The sequence below is a fragment of the Phacochoerus africanus genome, chromosome 5 (assembly GCF_016906955.1).
Source record: "Phacochoerus africanus isolate WHEZ1 chromosome 5, ROS_Pafr_v1, whole genome shotgun sequence".
NCBI classification, from domain to species: domain Eukaryota; kingdom Metazoa; phylum Chordata; class Mammalia; order Artiodactyla; family Suidae; genus Phacochoerus; species Phacochoerus africanus.
This window is the reverse complement of record NC_062548.1, coordinates 18,111,042-18,133,016: the sequence shown is the minus strand read 5'-3', so window position 1 is coordinate 18,133,016 and position 21,975 is coordinate 18,111,042. Positions and strand designations below refer to the sequence as shown.

The window sequence follows — 21,975 nt, the reverse complement described above, 5'->3', positions numbered from 1 at the left end:
GCAATCTTCCTTCGCGAAAGGGCCGCCGGCCTCCTTCGGGCAACCTGGGAACTGAACCATTCCTCTCCGATCTCTTGGCCACCTCTGCGGTTGGACCTGCCCTTGGTTTTTCGCAGCATTTTGTCTGGCCCCGCGGGAGCTCTCTGGCCCGCCAAGCCCTGGAAGAGGGCATTCCTATCGTTGGGTTGAGACCTGGTGCAGCCACAGAATTTTTAGCTTGTGGCTTTGGGCAAAGTCATTGTGCCTAAGGGGCTCCAGGTGCCTTTTTTTTTTTTTTGTCTTTTTGTTGTTGTTGTTGTTGCTATTTCTTGGGCCGCTCCCGCAGCATATGGAGGTTCCCAGGCTAGGGGTCGAATCGGAGCTGCAGCCACCGGCCTACGCCAGAGCCACAGCAACGCAGGATCCGAGCCGCGTCTGCGACCTACACCACAGCTCACGGCAACGCCAGATCCTTAACCCACTGAGCAAGGCCAGGGACCGAACCCGCAACCTCATGGTTCCTAGTCGGATTCGTTAACCACTGCGCCACGACGGGAACTCCCAGGTGCCTTTTTTATTGTGAAGGCAGGGACTGTATTTGTCTCCCATTCCCAATACCCAACACATAGTAGGTGTGTAAAAGATATTTATAAATAAATAAGTTGGACCAGATCATCCCTGAGACCCTGTTAATCTCCTCCCCCCCCACCCCTTTTTTTGGGTCTTTTTGGTTTTTTCTAGGGCTGCGCCTGCGGCATATGGAGGTTCCCAGGCTACGCTGCAGCAATGCCAGATCCAATCTGTGTCTGCGACCTACATACACCACAGCTCAAGGCAATGCCAGATCCTTAACCCACTGAGCAAGGCCAGGGATTGAACCCACAACCTCATGGTTTCTAGTAGGATTTGTTTCTGCTGCACCATGACGGGAACTCCGAAGAATATTATTTCTGAAAAGATCCTAAGAATATCTGAAGAATGAGAAAATCAAGGGATTGCAGTTAAGAGTGTCAGGACACAGGAGAAATGGGCAAGAAGTTCTGGTGTTTATTGGGGGAGAGGGTCTACGAAATTGCGGGAAAAGTCTAAATGCCGTGTGGGAATTGGGGAGATCAGTGAGCATAAAGTCAAGGTGATGAGCAGCATGGAACATTCTGCTCAATGCTCGGTATATTGTCGAATGCCTGTCCCCACTTCCCCTCCTGCCCCTTGGAGTCAGCTCCCTACCCAGCTTAAAACTCCCCTGCTTAGGAGTTCCCATCGTGGCTTAGCGAAAAGGAATCTGACTAGTAATCACAAGGATGCAGTTTCAATCCCTGGCCTCGATCAGTGGGTTAAGGTTCTGGTGTTGCTGTGAGCTGTGGCATTGCTGTGGCTATGGTGTAGGCCAGTGGCTACAGCTCTGATTCGACCCCTAGCCTGGGAACCTCCATAGGCCACCAGTGCGGCCCTAAACACAAAACAAAACTCCCCTGCTTAAAACCTTCCAGTAGCTTCCTGTTTTATGGAAGAGGATAGCAACATTCTCTTCCAAACCCTTCAATGCCTTTCTTTCACATTTGAAAACAAAACACACTCTGCCAGGGCCCACGAAGCTCTATAGATGGGGCCCTGCTCGCTCTCTCAGAGTTCACCCCTTACTGTTCATCCTCTCACTCCCCCCAGTAGAACTTAAGCTCGTAGGGGAGAGGAACTTTGTCTTTGGCACTGATATTTCCCAGGGCCCAGCACAAGGCAGGTGCTAAATATTCATAAGTGGAATGAATGAATTTATTTTCTCACTAGCCCTTGTAGGTATGATTTTACATTTTTAAAATTTTTTTGCTTTTTGGGCTGCACCCTCGGCATATGGAAATTCCCAAGCCAGGGGTTGAAACAGAGCTACAGCTGCTGGTCTACAGCACAGTTACAGCCACTCAGGATCCAAGCTGCATCTATGACCTACACCACAGCTCACAGCAGTGCCATATCCCGAACCCACTGAGCGAGGTCAGGGGTTGAACCTGTATCCTCAAGGATACTAGTCAGATTTGTTTCTGCTGTGCCACAACAGGAACTCCTATTCCTCCCCTAAACAAAGGAACTAGGACTTGCATATGTGAAGTGACTTCAGCAAAGTTACTGAGCTGAAAACTGGTAAAAGTAATTTATTCATCTATTCATTCAACAAATATTCAGTGAGCAGGAGTTCTTGTTGTGGCTCAGCATTGCTGTGAGCTGTGGTGTAGGTCGCAGATGCAGGTTGGATCCCAGTGTTGTGGCTGTGGTGTAGGCTAGCAGCTGCAGCTCTGATTTGACCCTTAGTCTGCGAATTTCCACATGCTGCAGGTGCGGGCATAAAAAGAAAGAAAAAGAAAAATTCAGAGTTCCTGTCGTGGCTCAGTGGTTAACGAATCCGATTAGGAACCATGAGGTTTTGGGTTCGGTCCCTGGCCTTGCTCAGTGGGTTAAGGATCTGGCGTTGCCATGAGCTGTGGTGTAGGTTGCAGACGCGGCACAGATCCCACGTTGCTGTGGCTCTGGTGTAAGCCAGCGGCTACAGCTCCAATTCAACCCCTAGCCTGGGAACCTCCATATGCCGCAGAAGCGGCCCTAGAAAAGGCAAAAAGACCAAAAAAAAAAAAAAAATTCAGTGGGCAGGTGCTACTCTTCTAGGCCCTGAGGCAGGAGTCCAATTTGAGGCAAATTAGAACTATAGCATCTTTTTTCTTTTTAATTTTTGGCTGCTCCCAGGGCATTCAGAAGTTCCCAGGCCAGGAATCAAACCCATGCCCCAGCGGTGACCTGAGCCACAGCAGGGACAACACTGGATTCTTAACCTGCTGAGCCATCAGGAACTACCTGTATTGTTCTTTTTCTTTCTGGGCTGCACCTGCAGCACATGGAAGTTCCCAAGCTAGGGGTCTAATTGGAGCTACAGCTGCTGGCCTAAGCCACAGCCATGGCAACACCAGATACATAACTCACTGAGCAAGGCCAGGTTTCAAACCTAAAGTCTCATGGCTACTAGTCGAATTCATTTCCACTGAGCTATGATGGGCACTCCAAGAGTTTGTTTTATTTTTTTTTTCTTTTTTGGCTGAACCCACAGCACGTGGGATTTCCTGGACCAGGAATCCAACCTGCACCACAGCAGCAACTCCAGCTGCTGCAGTGACAAAGCTGGATCCTTAACCTCATGCACCACAGTAGAATTCCAGGAGTTTGTTTTAAATTTTTTGGGGGCTGCACCTGCAGCATATGGAGGTTCCCAGGCTAGGGGTCGAATTGGAATTTCAGTTGCCGGTCTATGCCACAGCCCCAGCAACTCAAGATCCGAGCCGTGTCTGTGACCTACACCACAGCTCATGGCAACCCTGGATCCTTGACCTGCGGAGCGTGGCCAGGGATTGAACCCTCATCCTCATGGATCCTAGTCGGGTTCGTTAACTGCTGAGCCTCTAAGGGAACTCCCTGTATACATATTCTTTGTCAGGTCATATTGCAATTATTTCTCCTAGTGGGAACACATACTTTCTACCCTAAATAAATGAAAACATGTTCGCACAAAAATTGGTACACAAATATTTATTGCACGTGTATTCAGACTTGGCAGTAACTTCAGACTATCCAAATGTTCTTCAGTGGTGAATGAATCCACAAACTAGTGCATTTGTGCAGTGCACACTTAGCAATGGAAAGGAACAACACGGTGCTTGTAACAACTTGGATGAGCTTAAGGGCATTGATTACTCTGAAACAAAGGAGCCAGTTTCAAAGGCTACATGCTGTATGCTTCCATCACAGGACATCCTCAAAAACACTGAACTGTAGTGACAGGGAACAAAACAGTGCTTGGCAGGATTTAGGAATGGGAGTCGGGGTGACTATAATGGAGAAGCCGGAAGGAGTTTGGGGGTGACAGAAGTATTCTGTATCTGGATTGTGGTAGCAGTTACATGAATCTATGTGTTAAAATCCATACATTGTTCACCAAAAGGAAGTTCACTTTGTCGTATATTGATTAAGAAAATGCTCTAAACAAAAAAAGCAAATCAACAAACTATGTGTGAATAGGTGCCTATGAACATTGTGAGGCTTTTTCTTTCTTTTTTTTTATGGCCACAACTGTGGTATGTGGAAGTTCCCAGGCCAGGGATGGAAACTGTGCCACAGGAGGAGTTCCCAGAGGTACCAAATCTGACTAGTATCCACGAGGACACAGGTTCGATCCCTGGCCTCAATCAGTGGGTTAAGGATCTGGAGTTGCCGTGAGCTGTGGTGTAGGTTGCAGGTGCAGCTCAGATCCTGCGTTGCTGTGGCTGTGGCGTGGGCCAGCGGCAACAGCTCCAATTCAACCCCTAGCCTGGGAACTTCCATATGCCGCAGGTGTGGCCAAGAAAGAAAGACAGACAGAAACTGAGCCACAAGAAAAAGAGTATCTTAACTTTCTTGAGTGTCTGGTGATATAACAGAGAATAAGACACATGCGTCGCCACTCTTGTGGAGCTCAGCCTGGAAGCGTTCAGTCCTCCCACCTTGCAGCTGGCGTACACCTACAACATGTGGCTGTCACTGGAACTTGCCTAATATGATTTTTTATAAGAATTGGGAGTTCCCTGGTGGCCTAGTGGTTAAGGATTTGGTGTTGTCACCCCTGTGGCTAGGTTCTTTTTTTTTTTTTTTTTTGTGCTTTCTGTTGTTGTTAGTGTGTGTGTTTATTTATTTATTTATTTTTGTCTTTTTGCTATTTCTTTGGGCCGCTCCCGCGGCATATGGAGGTTCCCAGGCTAGGGGTCCAATCGGAGCTGTAGCCACCGGCCTACGCCAGTGTGGCTAGGTTCTGATCCCAGGCTTGGGAACTTCCACATGCCACAGGCATGGTCGGGGTGGGGAGAAAAGGAAAGAAGAAATACCTTAATACTTGCTTGAAATAGAGCCTGGCACAAAATGATAAACGGAATGTAAGCTGCTGGTAATAGATCATCTATGAATTGGGAGAATAACTGCCACTGCTTGTTGGGATGGTTTAAAAAAATGCCTGTAGGGAGCTCCTGTTGTGGTGCTGTGGAAATGAATCTGACTAGGAACCATGAGCTTGTGGGTTTGATTCCCAGCCTTGCTCAGTGGGTTAAGGATCTGGCGTTGTCGTGAGCTGTGGTGTAGGTCGCAGACATGGCTCAGATCCTGTGTTGCTGTTGCTGTGGCATAGGCTGGCAGCTGTAGCTCCTATTGGACCCCTAGCCTGGGAACTTCCATATGCCACAAGTGCAGCCCTAAAAATTACAATCAATCAATCAATGCCTGTCATGGAATGGGACATCATTTAATGTTAGCATTTGAAGCTTGGATACTGGGGTGTGCAGGAGAGGACAAGGATCTGTCTCTGGTCCGGTTTTCTGGGTCCCTCCCCTCCCCACTTATCTATTTTCTGGGCCTTGCTATCTTTCTAATTTCAGGGAAGCCTCTCCCTCCTTCCCCTGCCCTGGCTGACCTATCACCCTCCCTCAGCTCCTAAATGCAGGGCGTTTCCCTCTTGGGCTGACACTTGCCTCCTTGTCTGCATCTAGCTGGGCACAGAGAAACATCCAGACCCTGCAAAGGGTAGGTGAGACACTACAGCTCCACCTGCAGTGGACCTGAAGGTGAGCCCCCTGGGGAGAAATGCCATCTCAGAACAGGGCAGGGTTTGAAAGGTGGTGGAGGGCAGCTGGCCTTGCACCAGGGATTCTTCAGGGGAGTGAGGGAATTGGGGGAAATAACCCTTGGATGGGGGAAAAGGATACTTAAATTCCATCTGTTTCTCTACCCAAGCAGATGGCCCTTCTTCCAACCAATCAGGATCTCATTTCTACAGGAGTAAAGGAATTTAACGTTCTGCTGAATCAGCAGGTAGGCCAAGGCCCTCCGTTTTCAAAGAAAGGGCCGGAAGTGTGGAGAATGGATGAGGACAGAGAAGGGAAAATAATGTGGAGCCAGGAGGGTTGCGGTGGCATTGATGGAACCTTCTAGAGACAGGGCATACGAAGCGGAGAAAAGGGGGCGTCAGAGTGTGTGGTTATTCCTGATCACACGGCTCAGCGGGGTTTCCCTTGTGGAATCCTAACCCCCTCCCCCCACCCCACCTTGCAGGTCTTCTCGGAGCCTGCCATCCCCGCAGACGCCATGGTGACTGTGGTGAATGACTGGGTGGACTTGTACCTCAACTACTACAAGAAGAAGATGGTGGGGGAGCAGGAAGAGCAGGACAAGGCTCTGCAGGAACTTCGCCGAGAGCTGAATACTCTGTCTGCCAGTTTCCTGGACAAATACAGGAACTTCCTCAAGTCCTTGTGAGCAACCCCATCACCCATGGCCTTTCCCCTGGCGGGGAGACCCAGGTTGCATGTCTAAGAAACCCTTAAATGCCGCTTCTGTGTTTGTCAAGTCCCCAGGCTTTGCTTTTTCAGGGTGTTATGGCACCCTGACTCCTCAATAAAGACCAGTCCTGGTTTTGATGGTTTTCTTGGCTCTCCGACTCTTCTTGGGGTTTGATTCATGACTTGTGAAGACTGTTAATCTCCTTTCCCTCAGTCTTGCTTCCTAGAAATGACCTTGGAGGTCTAATTCCTTAGAACAGAGGCTGGCAGCCTTAGGTAACCACTGGGCAGTACTAAAACAGCCTGAAGGAGGGGCCAGAGAAGCAAAGCCTAAAGAGTCCGTGCTGGGAGGCGGGGGGTCGTAGACAAAAAGAGGGAGATAGAGCCTCTGCAGAATTTGTGGCCCTGTCGTAGTTCACATGGTGGCTCAGCGGTAACAAACCTGACTAGTATCCGTGAGGATGCAGGTTCCATCCCTGGCCGCGCTCAGCGGGTTTAGGATCCCGCATTGCTGTGGGGGCAAGGTGGCAGACTCGGCTTGGATCTGGCCGGCTGCGGCTGTGGCTAGGCTGGCAGCTACAGCTCCAATTCAAACCCTCCCAGCCTGGGAACTTCCATATGCTGCCGCAGATGCGGCCCTAAAAAAAAAAAAAAAGTAAAGAAAAAAAAGAAAAAAGAAATTGTGGCCCTGTGATACTCAGTCTAGAAGAAAGTTGTTGGATCTCCCAGACTTGTTTATCCTACGTTTAGGTGAAATCAAGTGTCCTCCCGCCTAAATTGTCCAGTCCCTTGCCCTTAACCCCAGCTAGAACAATGTTCTAAGATCTCAGACTCTAAAGACGACCACAGAACACCTCCCAGGAGCACCGCCTTATTTAGAGTTGGAAGGGATCTTGGGGAAACAGTTCAGTACATTCCTTTTTTTTCAGACGGAAAACCTTGGGCTCCAACACCCCTCAGCCCCCCAGGTCAGGATCGGAAAGTAGAGATTCTTTTCGCCTTGCCTCTGCCCCAACTTTCTGTCATTCCCAGGACTAGAGCGTCCTTCACTACGACCTCCAGACCCTAAGCCTCCTCCTCGTAGGACTCTGGGGTGGAACCAGGACCGGGTCAGGCTCTTGAGCTTCTTTTTAAAAAATGAAATGTTGGAGTTCCCGTCGTGGCGCAGTGGTTAACGAATCCACCTAGGAACCATGAGGTTGCGGGTTCGGTCCCTGCCCTTGCTCAGTGGGTTAAGGATCCGGGGTTGCTGTGAGCTGTGGTGTAGGTTGCAGACGCGGCTCGGATCCTGCGTTGTTGTGGCTCTGGCGTAGGCCTGTGGCTACAGCTCCGATTCAACCCCTAGCCTGGGAACCTCCATATGCCGCGGGAGCGGCCCAAGAAATAGCAAAAAGACAAAAAAAAATAAAATAACAAATAAAATAAAAAATGAAATGAAGGTGTTGAGAACGAGGAAGGGCCCGCCAGCTGGGAGACAGACTGCGAGCCTTGGGGCGCGGAGGGCGGGGCTCGGGCAGGGGGCGGGGCTAAGAGACGAGGCGCACCAATCAGAGGCTGCCCCCGGCGCGCGCCCAGGGAGTGTGCCGACGCTCTCGCGATGGTTTTTCTGGGCTCTGTACCTCAGCGGAGAATGGGTTTGAGAGGCTTTGGGGGGTTGTATTTTGGGTTTTGGTTTTCAGTCTAACTTACAACGAGGCTTCATTTCGGATCTGTGCGCTCTTTTGGTTGAGGGCCTCTGTAGTCCAATTCAAAGTCCAAAAGGAACGGGCTCAGTAACCCCAGCCATACTTCCAAACTTGGGGTATGTAGTGTACCCAGCCCTTGCAAGAATGGCAGCCTCCCGGGGAACTAGGCAGCGAACACCTCTATGGCGTGGTTGGTGGCCCAGGTGGAGGCCGAGGCCTTCTCACCGCACCCCTCAGAAAGCTCCTTAAAGGGGACGCAAGGCCTGCTCAGGTGCGATAGTCGTCAATAGCGTCACCTTTGCAAAAGACCCGGACTGCCGTGCATGGGTAGAGAGAGACAGAGGAACCGCATGAAGAAAGTATTAGAGTATCTCTGTTGCTGTTGGAACCATAGCTGAAAAGAATGGTCAGCAGCCACTTTTCCCCTATCTTTCTTTTCCCCTTCTGCCCCCAAGAAGAAAGATTAATTTAAAGGCAAAGATGGAGTCACTGTGAACTAACCTTCATTTACACCTTCCTTTTCTTTTCCAGTGCAGAAATTAAAAATAAGTATACAGCATGATGATTTGAAGTTTGTGTGTCGAAATCACTGGTAAGTTGTTGGCTGAGAGCAGTTCCTCCTCTTGCACTTGTGAAAACACATTGAGTATTTTAAGAGATTAGACTAAGAAATAATTGAATATCTTTTCTTTAAAAAAAAAAAAAGAAGAAGAAGCAGCAGCAGCCACTTTGGCTCCATTACCGAAGATGAATTTTTCATAAATTTGAAACTATCCAGCTGTGGGAGCTGTGAACTCCCCATTTCTTTCTTTTTATGCTTTTCATATTTTATTCAACAAACTTACACACGAATGCTTCCTATGTGCCAATCAAAGGTCTAAGCAGTTCTTTTTAAAATTTTTATTGAAGTATTGATCTACAATTTGTGTTAGTTTCTAGTGTACAGCAAGGTGAGTCAGTTACATATATATGTATATATTCTTCATCGTATTCTTTTCCATTACGGTTTATTACAGGATATTGAACATAGTTCCCTGTGGTATCAGTAGGATCTTGTTGTTTACCTATTTTGTGTATAATAGTTTGTATCTGCTAACCCCAAACTCTTAATTATCTCTCTCTCACTCTGTTTCTATGTCTTTGTTTTCTATGTCTGTGAGTCTGTTTATTTCATAAGTACATTTGTGTCATATTTTAGATTCCATGTATAAGTGATATCATATGATACTGGTCTTTTTCTGTCTGGTTTACTTCACTTAGTGTGATAACCTCTAGGTTTATCCATGTTGCTGCAAATGGCATTATTTCATTCTTTTTTACGGATGAGTGTGTGTGTGTGTCTGTATATATATATGTGACACCTTTATCCATTCATCTGTCGATGAACATTTAGATTGCTTCCGTGACTTGGCTATTGTAAATTGTGCTGCTATGAACATTGGGATGCATGTATCTTTTCGAATCATTGTTTTCTCTGGATGTGTCCAGGAGTAGTGGGATTGCTGAATCTTATGCTAACTATTTTCAGTTTTTTAAAGAAACTGCATAATGTTTTCCACAATGACTGTACCAATTTACATTCCCACCAACAGTGTGGGAGGGTTCCCTTTTCTCCACACCCTCTCCAGCATTTTTTGTTTGTGGACTTTTTGATGATAGCCATTCTGACCGGTGTGAGGTGATACCTCCTTGTAGTTTTGATTTGCATTTCTCTGATAATTAGCAATGTTGAGCATCTTTTCATGTGCCTACTGGCCATCTGTATGTCTTCTTTAGACAAATGTGTTTTTAGGTCTTCTGCCCATTTTTTGATTGGATTATTTATTTTTTGTTATTGAGTTTTATGGGCTGTTTGTATATTTTGGAAATTAAGCCCTTGTTGGTCTCATTGTTTGCAATTATATTCTTCCAGTCTGTAGGTTGGCTTTTCATTTTATTTGCGGTTTCCTTTGCTGTGCAAGAGCTTATAAGTTTTATTAGGTCCCATTTGTTTATTTTTGCTTATATTTCTATTGCCTTGGGAAACTGACCTAAGAAAACATTGTTAAAATTTATGTCAGAGAATGTTTTGCTTGTGTTCTCTTCTAGAAGTTTTATGGTGTCCTGTCTTATATTCTAAGGCCATGTTAAGTCAATCTATTTATTCAAATTTCTGTTTCTGTGTAGACACCACTAGAAGAATTGTATTTGATGATCAGTTTTGCCAGTGACAATAGTAGGCAATGAGGACTAGAGCCTGAAAAAGAGTAGAGGATCTTAATAAAGAGAATAAAAACCAGTGACAGTAAACTAGTATGTTAACAGTCTACCTTATCAAGAAGACCAGTTAAGGCAGTTGTATACAGATGAATGGTGGACACCAAAGTGAAAAACTTTGGTCTCAGATTTTTCCCTTCCGATAAAATTACAGAAATGGCGTAATTGCCAAGTTTAGTTTTTTCCTTTGGAGTGGCAAAACTCATGACTATTCTTCTAGTAAAAGCAAAACCATGGGGTCATATATGTCATATGAGAAGAAATTATTCTTAAGAAATCCAAACAATTACATGATATAAATGAAGATTTCCAATTTTTTCTATGGTTGAGAATAAATTAGGAAAAACAGAAAGAAAATGAAAGAGGGAAACAATTGAATATCAGCAAGAGACAAAAGCATAATAAAGTAAGTGATGTGTACATAGAAATTGAAAAAATAAAAGTTCTAGGACATAAAGGAGCAAGTTCTAGTTCCACAGTCTGATTAAAGAATTAAAACTTCTGGGAGTTCCTCTTGCGGCGCAGTGGTTAACGAATCCAACTGGGAACCATGAGGTTGCGGGTTTGATCCCTGCCCTTGCTCAGTGGGTTAAGGACCTGGCGTTGCCATGAGCTGTGGCGTAGGCTGGTGGCTACAGCTCTGATTGGACCCCTAGCCTGGGAACCTCCATATGCCGTGGGTGCAGCCCTAGAAAAGGCAAAAAGACCTCCCCCCCCCCAAAAAAAAAGAATTAAAACTTCTGGAGTTCCTATCGTGGCTCAGTGGTTGGAACCTGACTAGTATCCATGAGGACGCGGGTTCAACCCCTTGCCTTTCTCAGCAGGTTAAAGATCTGGCGTTGCCATGAGCTGTGGTGTAGGTCGCAGACGAGGCTTGGATCTGGCATTGCTGCTCCAACCCCTAACCTGGAAACTTCCATATGCCACAGGTGCAGCCCTAAAAAGACCAAAAAAAAAAAAAAAGAAAGAAAAAGAAAACAATTACAACTTCTGATGCTGAGACATTGAGCTCTGACATCATGGGCAGTTCTTCAGTCCTGTGACCACTGGCCCTTGCAAACCTGCCATCCCAAAGAGTCTTTTCAGAGCCTCCTTTATGTCTTTATTCCTCAGGCTATAGATGAAGGGGTTTAGCATGGGCGTCACCACGGCATACATTACTGAGGCTTTTGCACTTGAGTGTGATCTGTGGGTAGCAGCAGAGCTAAGGTACACTCCTAGACTTGTACAAAAAAATAGAGAGACGACAGAGAGGTGAGATACACAGGTGGAAAATGCCGCGGATTTCCCCTGAGCGGACGAGATTCCACATATGGACAAAACTATCCTAGAATATGAGAAGAGGATCGCAGCGAGAGGACCACCAGCCAGCAGCACAGCTGCAAAATACAGCACCATGTTATTAAGAAAAGTGTCACAACAGGCAAGTTGGACCATCTGATTGAGTTCACAGAAAAAGTGGGGGATTTCCAGGTCTGTACAGAAGGACAGTCGCAACACCATTAGGCTTTGTAACAGTGAATGCAGGACACTTATAATCCAGGTCACCAGCAGCAGCAGTCCACAGAGTCGGGGGCTCATGATTACCATGTAATGCAGGGGGTGACAGATGGCCACAAACCTGTCATAGGCCATCACGGTCAGAAGATAGATGTCCAACCCCGAAAAGAATAGGAAAAAGTACACCTGGGTGATGCATCCTGCATAGGTTATGACTTTACTCTGTGTCTGGATGTTCACCAGCATCTTTGGGACAGTTGTGGTGATGAAACAGATGTCTGCAAAGGACAGGTTGGAGAGGAAGAAGTACATAGGCGTGTGGAGGTTGGAGTCATAGATGGTGGCCACTATGATAAGCAGATTCCCAAACACAGTGATTAGGTACATGGAAAGGAAAAACACAAATATGAGGGTCTGCAGTTCTGGTTCCTCTGAAAATCCCAAGAGAAGAAATTCTGAAACTCCTGTGAGGTTCCAAGGTTCCATGTGGTGAAGGTGACTGAGAGAGACAAGTAAAACAACACGATTCACGATTCACGATTCACTGGGTTGAAATATCACACTCTGTATTTGCAGTCAAGACATTCATTTTAATATGAATGGCATGTGGATGTGTGTATGGGGAGTTCCCGCTGTGTCTCAGTGGTAACGAATCCGACTAGTATCCGTGAGGATGTAGGTTCGATCCCTGGCCTCACTCAGTGGGTTAAGGATCCAGCATTGCCATGAGCTGTGGTGTAGGTTGCAGACATGGCTCGGATCTGGCTTTGCTGTGGCTGTGGTGTGAGCTGGCGACTGCTGCTCCCATTCAACCCCTAGCCTGGGAACTTCCATATGCCACAGGTGTGGCCCTAAAAAGCAAAAATAAATAAATAAGTGAAAATAGTGTATGGATTGTCTCCTTTAGAAGATTCCCCATGTCATCCCTATTTGGGAATTTTTGTCTCTTCTCGGCATTTTCCCCAAGAAATCATGCAGTCTGTTTCATTGAGAATATCTTCTATGTATTTGAGGGATATGTATTGAATGTTAACCATGTTCAAGGCACTATCTAGACAATAAATACAGGGTTCTGAAAAACCAAAGCCCCTACAATCCAGTGATGGGGAAAAAATATAAGCAAATAGGAGTTCCCATTGTGGCTCTGCGGGTTATGAACCCAAAGAGTGTCCATGAGAATGTGAGCTTGATCCCTGGCCTCGATCAGTGGGTTAAGGATGATGCATTACCATGAGCTGTGGTGTAGGTTGGCAGCTGCAGCTCTGATTTGACCCCTAGCCTGGGAACTTACATATGCCACAGGTGGGACCCTAAAAATTAAAAGAAAAAAAAATCTAGGAGTTCCCTGGTGGCCTAACAGTTAAGGATTTGTGATTGTCACATCTGTGGCTTAAGTTCAATCCCTGGTCCAGGAACTTCTGCATGCCATAGGAGCAGCCAAAAAAAAAAAAAAAAAAGAGAGAGAAAAGAAAAAAGGTCTACACGTGGAGAAATTCTCACTGAAAACAAACTGGAAACAGAAGGAAAAACTCTTCTGCAACCAAGGTTGTACGAAAGATCCACAAGGAGTTGGGTAGGAAGGGAAGAAGAGTGATCAGGTTGGAACCTGCACCCCTAGAAGGTGATAAGAAGAGGAGGAGGACTCTTCCTGGGGAGTGAGCAGTTCAAATTACACAGTGGGTATCCCCAACCCTGGGATCTGGCTCTCAAAGTACTGGTTTGAAACCCATGGGACTGCCAGTGGGGCTGTAAGAAACATGGACGCCACCCTTGAACAGCATGCATGCTTGCCTGCTCCAGAAACAAGTCAGAAAAAGCACACTGAAACTGCTCAGGACTCTGGCTGGTTTCCTGTGACCAACCCAGCGCATGCCCCAGCCTGACCTCAGTGCTGGCTCTGGCCCCTGTCGCTCTGCAGTGCAACTCCACACTGGGGCAAAGGCTTCCATGGCCAGGACAGTGCACAGTTGTGGGGGACAGAGCCAAAAAACTGCTAGATCTAAATAAATGAATTCAGTAAAGGTGCAGGATACGAGATTAATATACAGAAACAGACACTCATATTTATCAGACAGAAAAGCAAGAAAACCATCTTATTTACAATCATATAAAAAAGAATAAAATACCTAGGAATAAACTTACTAAGGAGGTGAAAGACCTATACTCTGACAACTATAAAACACTGATGAAGGAAAATGATGGCGACACAAAGAAATGGAAGGATATCCTATGTTCATGGACTGGAAGACTCAACATTGTTAGAATATCTGTACTGCCCAAATCTACAGATTTAACGCAATCCCTATCAAAATACACATATTTTTCACAGAACTAGAACAAATAATCCTAAAACTTTTATGGCACCACAAAAACCCCAGATAGCCAAGCAATTTTGAGAAAAAAGAACTGACGGTATCACAATTCCTGACCTCAGACTATACTACAAAGCCACAGTCATCACATCGTGGTATTGGCACAAAACCAGACACCTAGATCAATGGAATGAAATAGCCCAGAAACAAACCTGCACACATATGATGAATTAATACGTGATGACATTGTAAATCAACTATACGTCAATGAAATTTTTAAAAATGAAAAAATATGTGACAAAAGAGGCAAAAATGTTCAGTGGGGGGAAGTCTTTTCACTAAGTGGTGATGGGAAAATTGGACAGCTACGTGCAAAAGAATCAAACTGGAACCCCTTCTCACACCATATACAAACAAACTCAAAATAGATTGAAGACCTGAAACTGTGAAACTCCTAGAAGAAACCATAAGTGGTACAATCTTTGACATAAGTCCTAACAATTTTTTTTTTTTTTAAGATCTAGTTCCTCAAGCAAGGGAAGCAAGAGCAAAAATAAACAAATGGGGGGAGTTCCCGTCGTGGCGCAGTGGTTAACGAATCCGACTAGGAACCATGAGGTTGCAGGTTCGGTCCCTGCCCTTGCTCAGTGGGTTAAGGATCGGGTGTTGCCGTGAGCTGTGGTGTAGGTCGCAGACGTGGCTCGGATCCTGCGTTGCTGTGGCTCTGGCGTAGGCCGGTGGCTACAGCTCCGATTCGACCCCTAGCCTGGGAACCTCCATATGCCTCGGGAGCGGCCCAAGAAATAGCAAAAAGACAAAAAAAAAAAAAAGAAAAGAAACAAATGGGACCTAATTAAAACTTTTTCACAGTGAAGAAAACCATCAATGAAATGAAGACAACCTACTGTTCCATATATGTTTTCACTTACATATGGACTCTAAAAAATAAAACATGTAAATGAATGTAACATAACAGAAGTGGAATCGTAGAGACAGAGACAAACTGGTGGTTACCAGTGGGGAGATGGGTGGGAGGCGTGGCAAGACAGGGGGAGGAGATTAAGACGTACAGACCACTGTGTATAAAATAAGATACAAGGATTCAATGAACAGCACAGGGAATATAACCATTATTTTATAATAACTTCAAATGGAGTGTAATCTCTAAAAATATCAAATCTCTATGTTGTGCATCCGAAATTATCTAACGTTGAAAACCAACTATACTTTGAATATTAAAAAAAAAGAAAGCAAATGCCTAGCTAGCCCGCTAATATATTCAGCTTCACAGGTAATTAAACAATGAAAAGTAAACTTCTTTAGCACACCCTTCTTGCAGATTTAATCATTTGTACATGAGTCCTCAGGGTGAGGGTATAATGTGAAATGTATGACTCATGAACTACCGTTTGACTGCAAGTAACCTCTTCGTCTAGATCGTTGTCGTCAATATGGAAACATAGTCAGATATTCTTCGTAAAAATAAAAAGGAATGTCTTCTCTTCACTGGATACACCTGCACTTCTGATTCTCAATTTTCCTGTTCTCCTAAGCTGCAAAACCCTTTGGGTATGTTCTACTTTTACTGGATGCACTTGATGCCACCCGCTTCCTCTGTTAACTGCATTTTTTAGCCATCATTTGTTCGTGAACATTGACCCCTGTGACGCTGAGGGACACTGGTCTGGATAGAAAGGACACGTTTTGTTTTGTTGAGATGCTTTCTTCACAGAAGATCAGGTTAAAAGTCAGGTGAATCCAGTTTTTATTTCTTCTTCTCTACAAACTCTCCAGCCTTGCAGAGGTCTGTCCTCCCAAGACCTTAACTCAGTCTTTTTTCTTTCTTTTTTCTTTTTTTCTTTTTTTTTTTTTTTTGGTCTGCACCTGCAACATATGGAAGTTCCCTTATCGAATCCGAGCCGCAGCTGGATCCCACATCAGATCCTTAACCCACTGGACCTGCTGCCCAGAGACAACACCAATACTTAACCTGCTGCACCACAGAAGGAATTCTGACCTTAACCCAATCTTGAGTTAGAATTTTCCCCAAACTTTATGACTGATGAACCTGTCTTGAAAAGATCCCTTGCATCTTTAAAGCATGGACTTGCAGTTGGGACACAGCCACTGATATCCAGAAAAGTTCTATTCTTCTCTAAAACAAGGGTGAGACCTGTGTTCCTTTGATATAAAAACTACACTCTTTGGTTTCGTGACAGTTTTTCAAAATAATTAGCTCTCATTTAGGTTCTCATTACAAAGTTTGTTAACTGGAATTACCGCTGTGGTGAAACAGGATCAGCTGTGTCTTGGGAGCCTCTGGGATGTGGGTTCGATTCCCGGCCCGGCACAGTGGGTTAGGCATCCAGCATTGCTGCAGCTGCCGTTTAGGTCTCGACTGTGGCTCCCATCTGATCCCTGGCCCGGGAGCTCCACATGCCACGAGGAGGCCAAAAACAAAAAACAAACAAAGAAAAAGGTTCATTAACTGTAAGTGGTATGTTTAGATCTTTTTGTGCAGTGTAACCTAACCCTAGCACCTATAGGGATTGTCTGATTTGAATTCTACAGCTGTCTATTCTACGAGGTAGCATTTTTTATTAACTCCTTTCCCCACTGCAGAAATGCAAAGCCTCTGGGCCCTCCAGGAGTTGGTATTGGGTTATAATGACACGTAGGTAGTTTTAGGTCTTCCTCACTAAAAATTGTGTTGGCATAAAATTTTGAATGTAAAGTATATTCACTTGATAAATTCTGGTTTTGATTCTTTTAAATAAGGCCACTTCAATGACATCAAATAATATACTTCTGAAAAAAGTCTTAGCAATAGGGTAAGGGCCTCCAAAAGATACCCACACTCCAATGCCAGGACATTTGAATATATTAGTTAATATAGCAGGTAGGATTAAGGGAGCAAAAAGAACTGATTGCCTTGCAAGAGAAAGAGCCTGAACAAAGACTTTGCAGAAGGGGATCGATTCAGATATTGAGGATTCAAAATGGGGCCAATGTGGGAATGTGATGAAAGATGCTGGCAAAGAGAATGTTGAGAGACATGATGGCTTCTCTGCTAAGGCTGAAACTTCAAGACACAGGGAGTCTCTCCTTCACGCACCGTTCCTTGCGCTTTATTAATTTTATTTCCAAGGAATCCTGCGAGTAGTGATGATCCCCTTATTTCCATCGGTTGGTTACCATTCTGGCTTTTGGGAGATGCCATCGTGGCTCAGTTGTTGATGAACCCAGCTAGTATCCATGAGCACATGGGTTTGATCCCTGGCCTCGACCAGTGGGTTAAGGATCCAGCATTGCAGTGAGCTGTGGTGTAGGTCACGGACATGGCTCGGATCCTGCCTTGCTGTGGCTCTGGTGTAGGCTGGCAGCTGTAGCTCCAATTCGACCCCTAGCCTGGGAACCTCTATATGTTGTAGGTGCGGCCCTAAAAAGACAAAAGACAAAAAAAAAAAATTCTGGCTTCTGTATTAAGGGTCACATTTTGGAGTATATGGGCTGGGTACCACTGTCTGAAGAGCTGCTTATGCCCAACAAAATACAGGGGCACACACCCACACTGAGTTCACTATGACTTTATGACTTCCTGGGGCTATGTCACTACCAGGATCTTCTCACCACAGCCATAATAATGAGGAAATAAATGATATAAGGGAAGCTGTCAACATCAGATTATATTTATATATATATATTTTTTTGTCTTTTTTGCTATTTCTTTGGGCTGCTCCCGCGGCATATGGAGGTTCCCAGGCTAGGGGTCAAATTGGAGCTGTAGCCGCCAGCCTATGCCAGAGCCACAGCAATGCGGGATCCGAGCTGCGTCTGCGACCTACACCACAGCTCACAGCAACACCCGATCCTTAACCCACTGAGCAAGGGCAGGGACCGAACCCACAACCTCATGGTTCCTAGTCGGATTCGTTAACCACTGTGCCACGACAGGAACTTCAGATTATATTTTTAAAGAATACAGAAACAGTAACCAAGTTCCAGTTGGTCAGCCTCCCATGACCATGAAAACATGGGGTTCTATAGTCATATGATCATTTTGTGTCCTGTTAAAGAAACACAAAAAGAATTTCAAAAACAGAGGAAGAAGATATGGACCTGTGTGGGAAAAGAGATCTAAAATGCTCAGGAGATTCCTGAGAGATGGGGCTAGGGAGAAAGCTTCCTTGGTTCTGCCCAGATTAGCTAATAAAGCAGCAAAACACAATTTATCCTCAAGAGAAAGGCACGATACTTTACAATGTTAAGACATTTTATTGACTGAACATTCCACCAGAAAAATGAACAAAGGGCATAAACCCTCAATTTACAACAGAAAATTACAATATCCAGCAATAGTGGGGATTTAAAAAGATGAATATCAGATATACCATATATTAGGGAACTCCTTAAATATTTTAAAAAATGTCCTCAGTTCATTGCACAGGTCCCCGAACCTAATACTCTATTTTGTTACTCCTCTTAACCGCAAAACTCTTCAGATGTAATTTTATGGAACCACTTTATGCCTTCAATTCCTTCTTTATTCTCATCCAGAAGGATTTGCATTCTCATCATTTAATTGTCACAAAGGGAGTTCCCATCATGGCTCAGTGGTAACAAACCCTACTAGTATCCACGAGAATATGGGTTCAATCCCTGGCCTCGCTCAGTGGGTTAGGGATCCAGCATTGCCATGAGCTGTGGTGTAGGTTGCAGACATGGCTTGGATCCCGCATTGCTGTGGCTGTAGCATAGGCCAGCAGATATAGCTCTGATTTGACCCCTAGGCTGGGAACTTCCATATGCCCTGGGTGCAGCCCTAAAAAGACAAAAAAAAATTGTAACAATGACTCCTGTATTTCTGATTCCAAAGGACACTTCTCCTTTTAATATACTAAATACATTAATTATAAATTAATCTACCAAGCAAACAAACATGGCAAGCTCTTAGCTCTGGACTAGGCAGGTTTTTCTCTCGGGTGACCTCACGTGAAAATTCTCCACTTCCCTTCTCTCTGACCCTTTCCTGAAGTTACTGAGCTCCCAGACTCACCTGGATGGGGTCTCTGAGAGGAAGGTCTCTGTGTAGAAATCTGAATTCCTCTCCGGGTGGTTGATGGTGGAGACCGAGACTCTGTTACCAGAAAGGAGTGACACATGAGTTTCTGAGCCAGACTTGGGAACCTCAAAGCAACAACCATACTCTCTCCAACTCAAGGTGGCACATGCTGAGGAACTGCAGTGGAGGAGATATTTATAGCTTCTCGTGACAGTGCTCATTAGGCACTGTTTTTATTATTACCTGTACCTCTGAGCATACCATTTTCCTGTGGGACACTGGTCTGGACACAAAGGAAGCAGCTGCTAATTGTCTATTCCCAATAGTCCAGGTTAGAAGTCAGGTGACTCTAGTTTGCGTTCCTCTTTGTCCATGAACTCTCCTGCCTTCCAAAGGCCCATCTTCCTTGCACCTTCTCCCAGTCTTGAGTTCATGTTTTCTCCAAATCTAAGATTGAGGATTCTGTGTTGAGTAGATCTCGGGGGCCTCCAAACTATTGACTTAGGATATCTATAGATATCAGGACATGTTCGAGATATTCCTGATTGCTATTCATCTCCTCAACACGGGCGAGAGGTGTTTTCCTTTGATATAAAACCATAGGTACGTAGCCATTAGCTTCCTGATGCTTTTGACAGGTCAGTTAGGAGTTTTGCGCTTTTTTTTTTTGTCTTTTTGCTATTTCTTGGGCCGCTCCCGCGGCATATGGAGGTTCCCAGGCTAGGGGTCGAATCGGCGCTGTAGCCACTGGCCTACACCAGAGCCACAGCAACTCGGGATCTGAGCCGAGTCTGCGACCTACACCACAGCTCACGGCAACGCCGGACCCTTAACCCACTGAGCAAGGGCAGGGACCGAACCCGCAACCTCATGGTTCTTAGTCGGATTCGTTAACCACTGCACCACGACGGCAACTCCATAGATGTTACATTTTTAGTCTTCCCACCCCCACTTACTGTTTGTGACATATTTTACTTCCTTTTGTTTTGTGTATCTCTTAACTACTCATTGTGGATATAGATAATTTTACTGTTTTTGTCTTTCAGCCTTCCTACCTGCTTTATAAGTGGTTGATCAACTACCTTTACTGTATTTTTGCCTTTACCAATGAGATTGTTTCCTTTCATACTTTTCATATTTGTAGTTGTGGCCTTTTCTCTTCTGCTCAGGGAAGTCCCTTTAACATTTCTTATAAAGATAAGTTCATGGTGCTAAACTCTTAGAGGTTTTGCCTGTCTGTAAAATTTGTATCTCACCTTCAAATCTCAATGAAAGCCTTCTTGGTTTGAGGCCTTTCTCTTTTTATTACTTTAAATATATCATGTCACTCTCTTCTGGCCTGCACAGTTTCTGCCAAAAAGTCAGCTGATAGCCTTATGGGAGTTTCCTTGTATGTAATTTGTTGCTTTGCCTTTGCTGCTTTTAATAGTTCCTTTTTTTTTTTTTGTCTTTTTGCCATTTCTTGGGCTGCTCCCACAGCATATGGAGGTTCCCAGGCTAGGAGTCAAATCGGAGCTGTAGCTGCCAGCCTACGCCAGAGCCACAGTAACACGGGATCCAAGCCGCGTCTGTGATCTACACCACAGCTCACGGCAACACCGGATCGTTAACCCACTGAGCAAGGGCAGGGATCGAACCTGCAACCTCATGATTCCTAGTCGGGTTTGTTAACCACTGCGCCATGATGGGAACTCCTAACATTTCCTTTTTATATGTAATTTTTGCCATTCTAAGCACAATAGTCTTGGTGTGGCCCAAGAGGATCACCTCTTGGGGTGATCCTGTTTGGGACTCTGTTCTTTCTGGACCTGGATGTCTGTTTCCTTTCCCAGGTTTATGAAGTTTACCACTGTTATGTCTTCAAATACGTCCTCTGCTCCCTCCTCTTTTCCTTCTGGGACCTCTATAATGTGAATGTTAGTACATTTACTGCTGTTTCAAAGGGCTCTTGAACTGTCCTCATTATTTTCTTTCCTTTTTTTTTCTAGTCGGCTTCATTGATTTCCACTACTCTGTCTTCCAGTTTGCTGATCTGTTGTTCTGTATTGTCTAATCTACTGTTGATTCCTTCTAGTGTATTTTTAAAATTTCAGTTATTCTTCAACTCTGTTTCATTCTTCCTTATACTTTCTCTTTGTTAAAAACTTCTAACTTCTCCCTGTTCATCCATGTAGCAAGTTCTTTGAGCATGTTTATGATCATTACCTTAAATTCTTTATCGAGTAGATTGCCTGTCTCCACTTCACTTTGTTTTTCTAGGGTTTGGTCTTGTTTATTCATTTCGAGCACATTTCTCTGTTGCCTCATTGTACCTAATTTGTTGTTTTTATTTCAATGTATTTGGTAGGTTAGTTATATTTCCTGATCTTGGAGAAGTGGCTTTATGCAGGAAACATCTCATGGGGCTCAGCAGCACACTCCCCTCAGGTCTCTAGAGCTATATGCTTTAGGGATGCCTTCTATATGGGCTGCATGGGTCCTTCCATTGTGTTGGGATGTCTATGCTGGGCATGCTGTGGGTGTGTCAGGTCCATGGTCCAGTTGGTTGCCAGACTGCCTTGTGTTGAGGTTGCCACTGGTAGGTGGGCTGTGTTATGCCTCAGCTGCCTGCACATCCAGGGGAGTCCCAATCCTGGCCTACTAATGGGTAGCCAGGTCTTGGCATGCTGGCTGCAGAGCCACACTGGTTCCAGGGCTGGTGTCAGCCTGCTGGTGGGTGGGGCTGGGACCCAGGTTTCCTAGAACTAGTGCCTACCCACTAGTGGGTGAGCCAGGTCCTAGAGTTAGTGCCAACCCACTAGTGTGTGGAGCCACATCCCAGGGTTTTGGGGGTCTTGGAGTTG

At 45.2% G+C, this 21,975-nt stretch overlaps 2 protein-coding genes across 5 annotated transcripts; one reads left to right on the top strand and one right to left on the bottom strand.

The window, feature by feature from the left end:
• Positions 1 to 5,472: 5,472 nt before the first annotated feature.
• On the top strand, positions 5,473 to 6,460 carry AHSP (alpha hemoglobin stabilizing protein). Of its 4 annotated transcripts, none has more exons than XM_047779128.1 (3): positions 5,473 to 5,603; positions 5,776 to 5,850; positions 6,091 to 6,460. In XM_047779128.1, exons 2-3 carry the CDS (start codon positions 5,776 to 5,778, stop codon positions 6,292 to 6,294), a joined length of 279 nt encoding a protein of 92 aa, XP_047635084.1. In that variant the 5' UTR covers positions 5,473 to 5,603; the 3' UTR covers positions 6,295 to 6,460. The 4 variants fall into 4 exon arrangements, 3 of the variants coding, with proteins under 3 accessions (XP_047635084.1, XP_047635083.1, XP_047635085.1); XR_007134769.1 differs by having other exon boundaries at positions 5,486 to 5,562; positions 5,816 to 5,850; positions 6,091 to 6,198; XM_047779127.1 differs by having other exon boundaries at positions 5,492 to 5,603; positions 5,773 to 5,850.
• A 4,815-nt stretch (positions 6,461 to 11,275) lies between these two features.
• On the bottom strand, positions 11,276 to 12,244 carry LOC125126727 (olfactory receptor 7A17-like). The gene has a single exon (XM_047779126.1). It carries the CDS (start codon positions 12,242 to 12,244, stop codon positions 11,276 to 11,278), a length of 969 nt encoding a protein of 322 aa, XP_047635082.1.
• Positions 12,245 to 21,975: the final 9,731 nt, after the last annotated feature.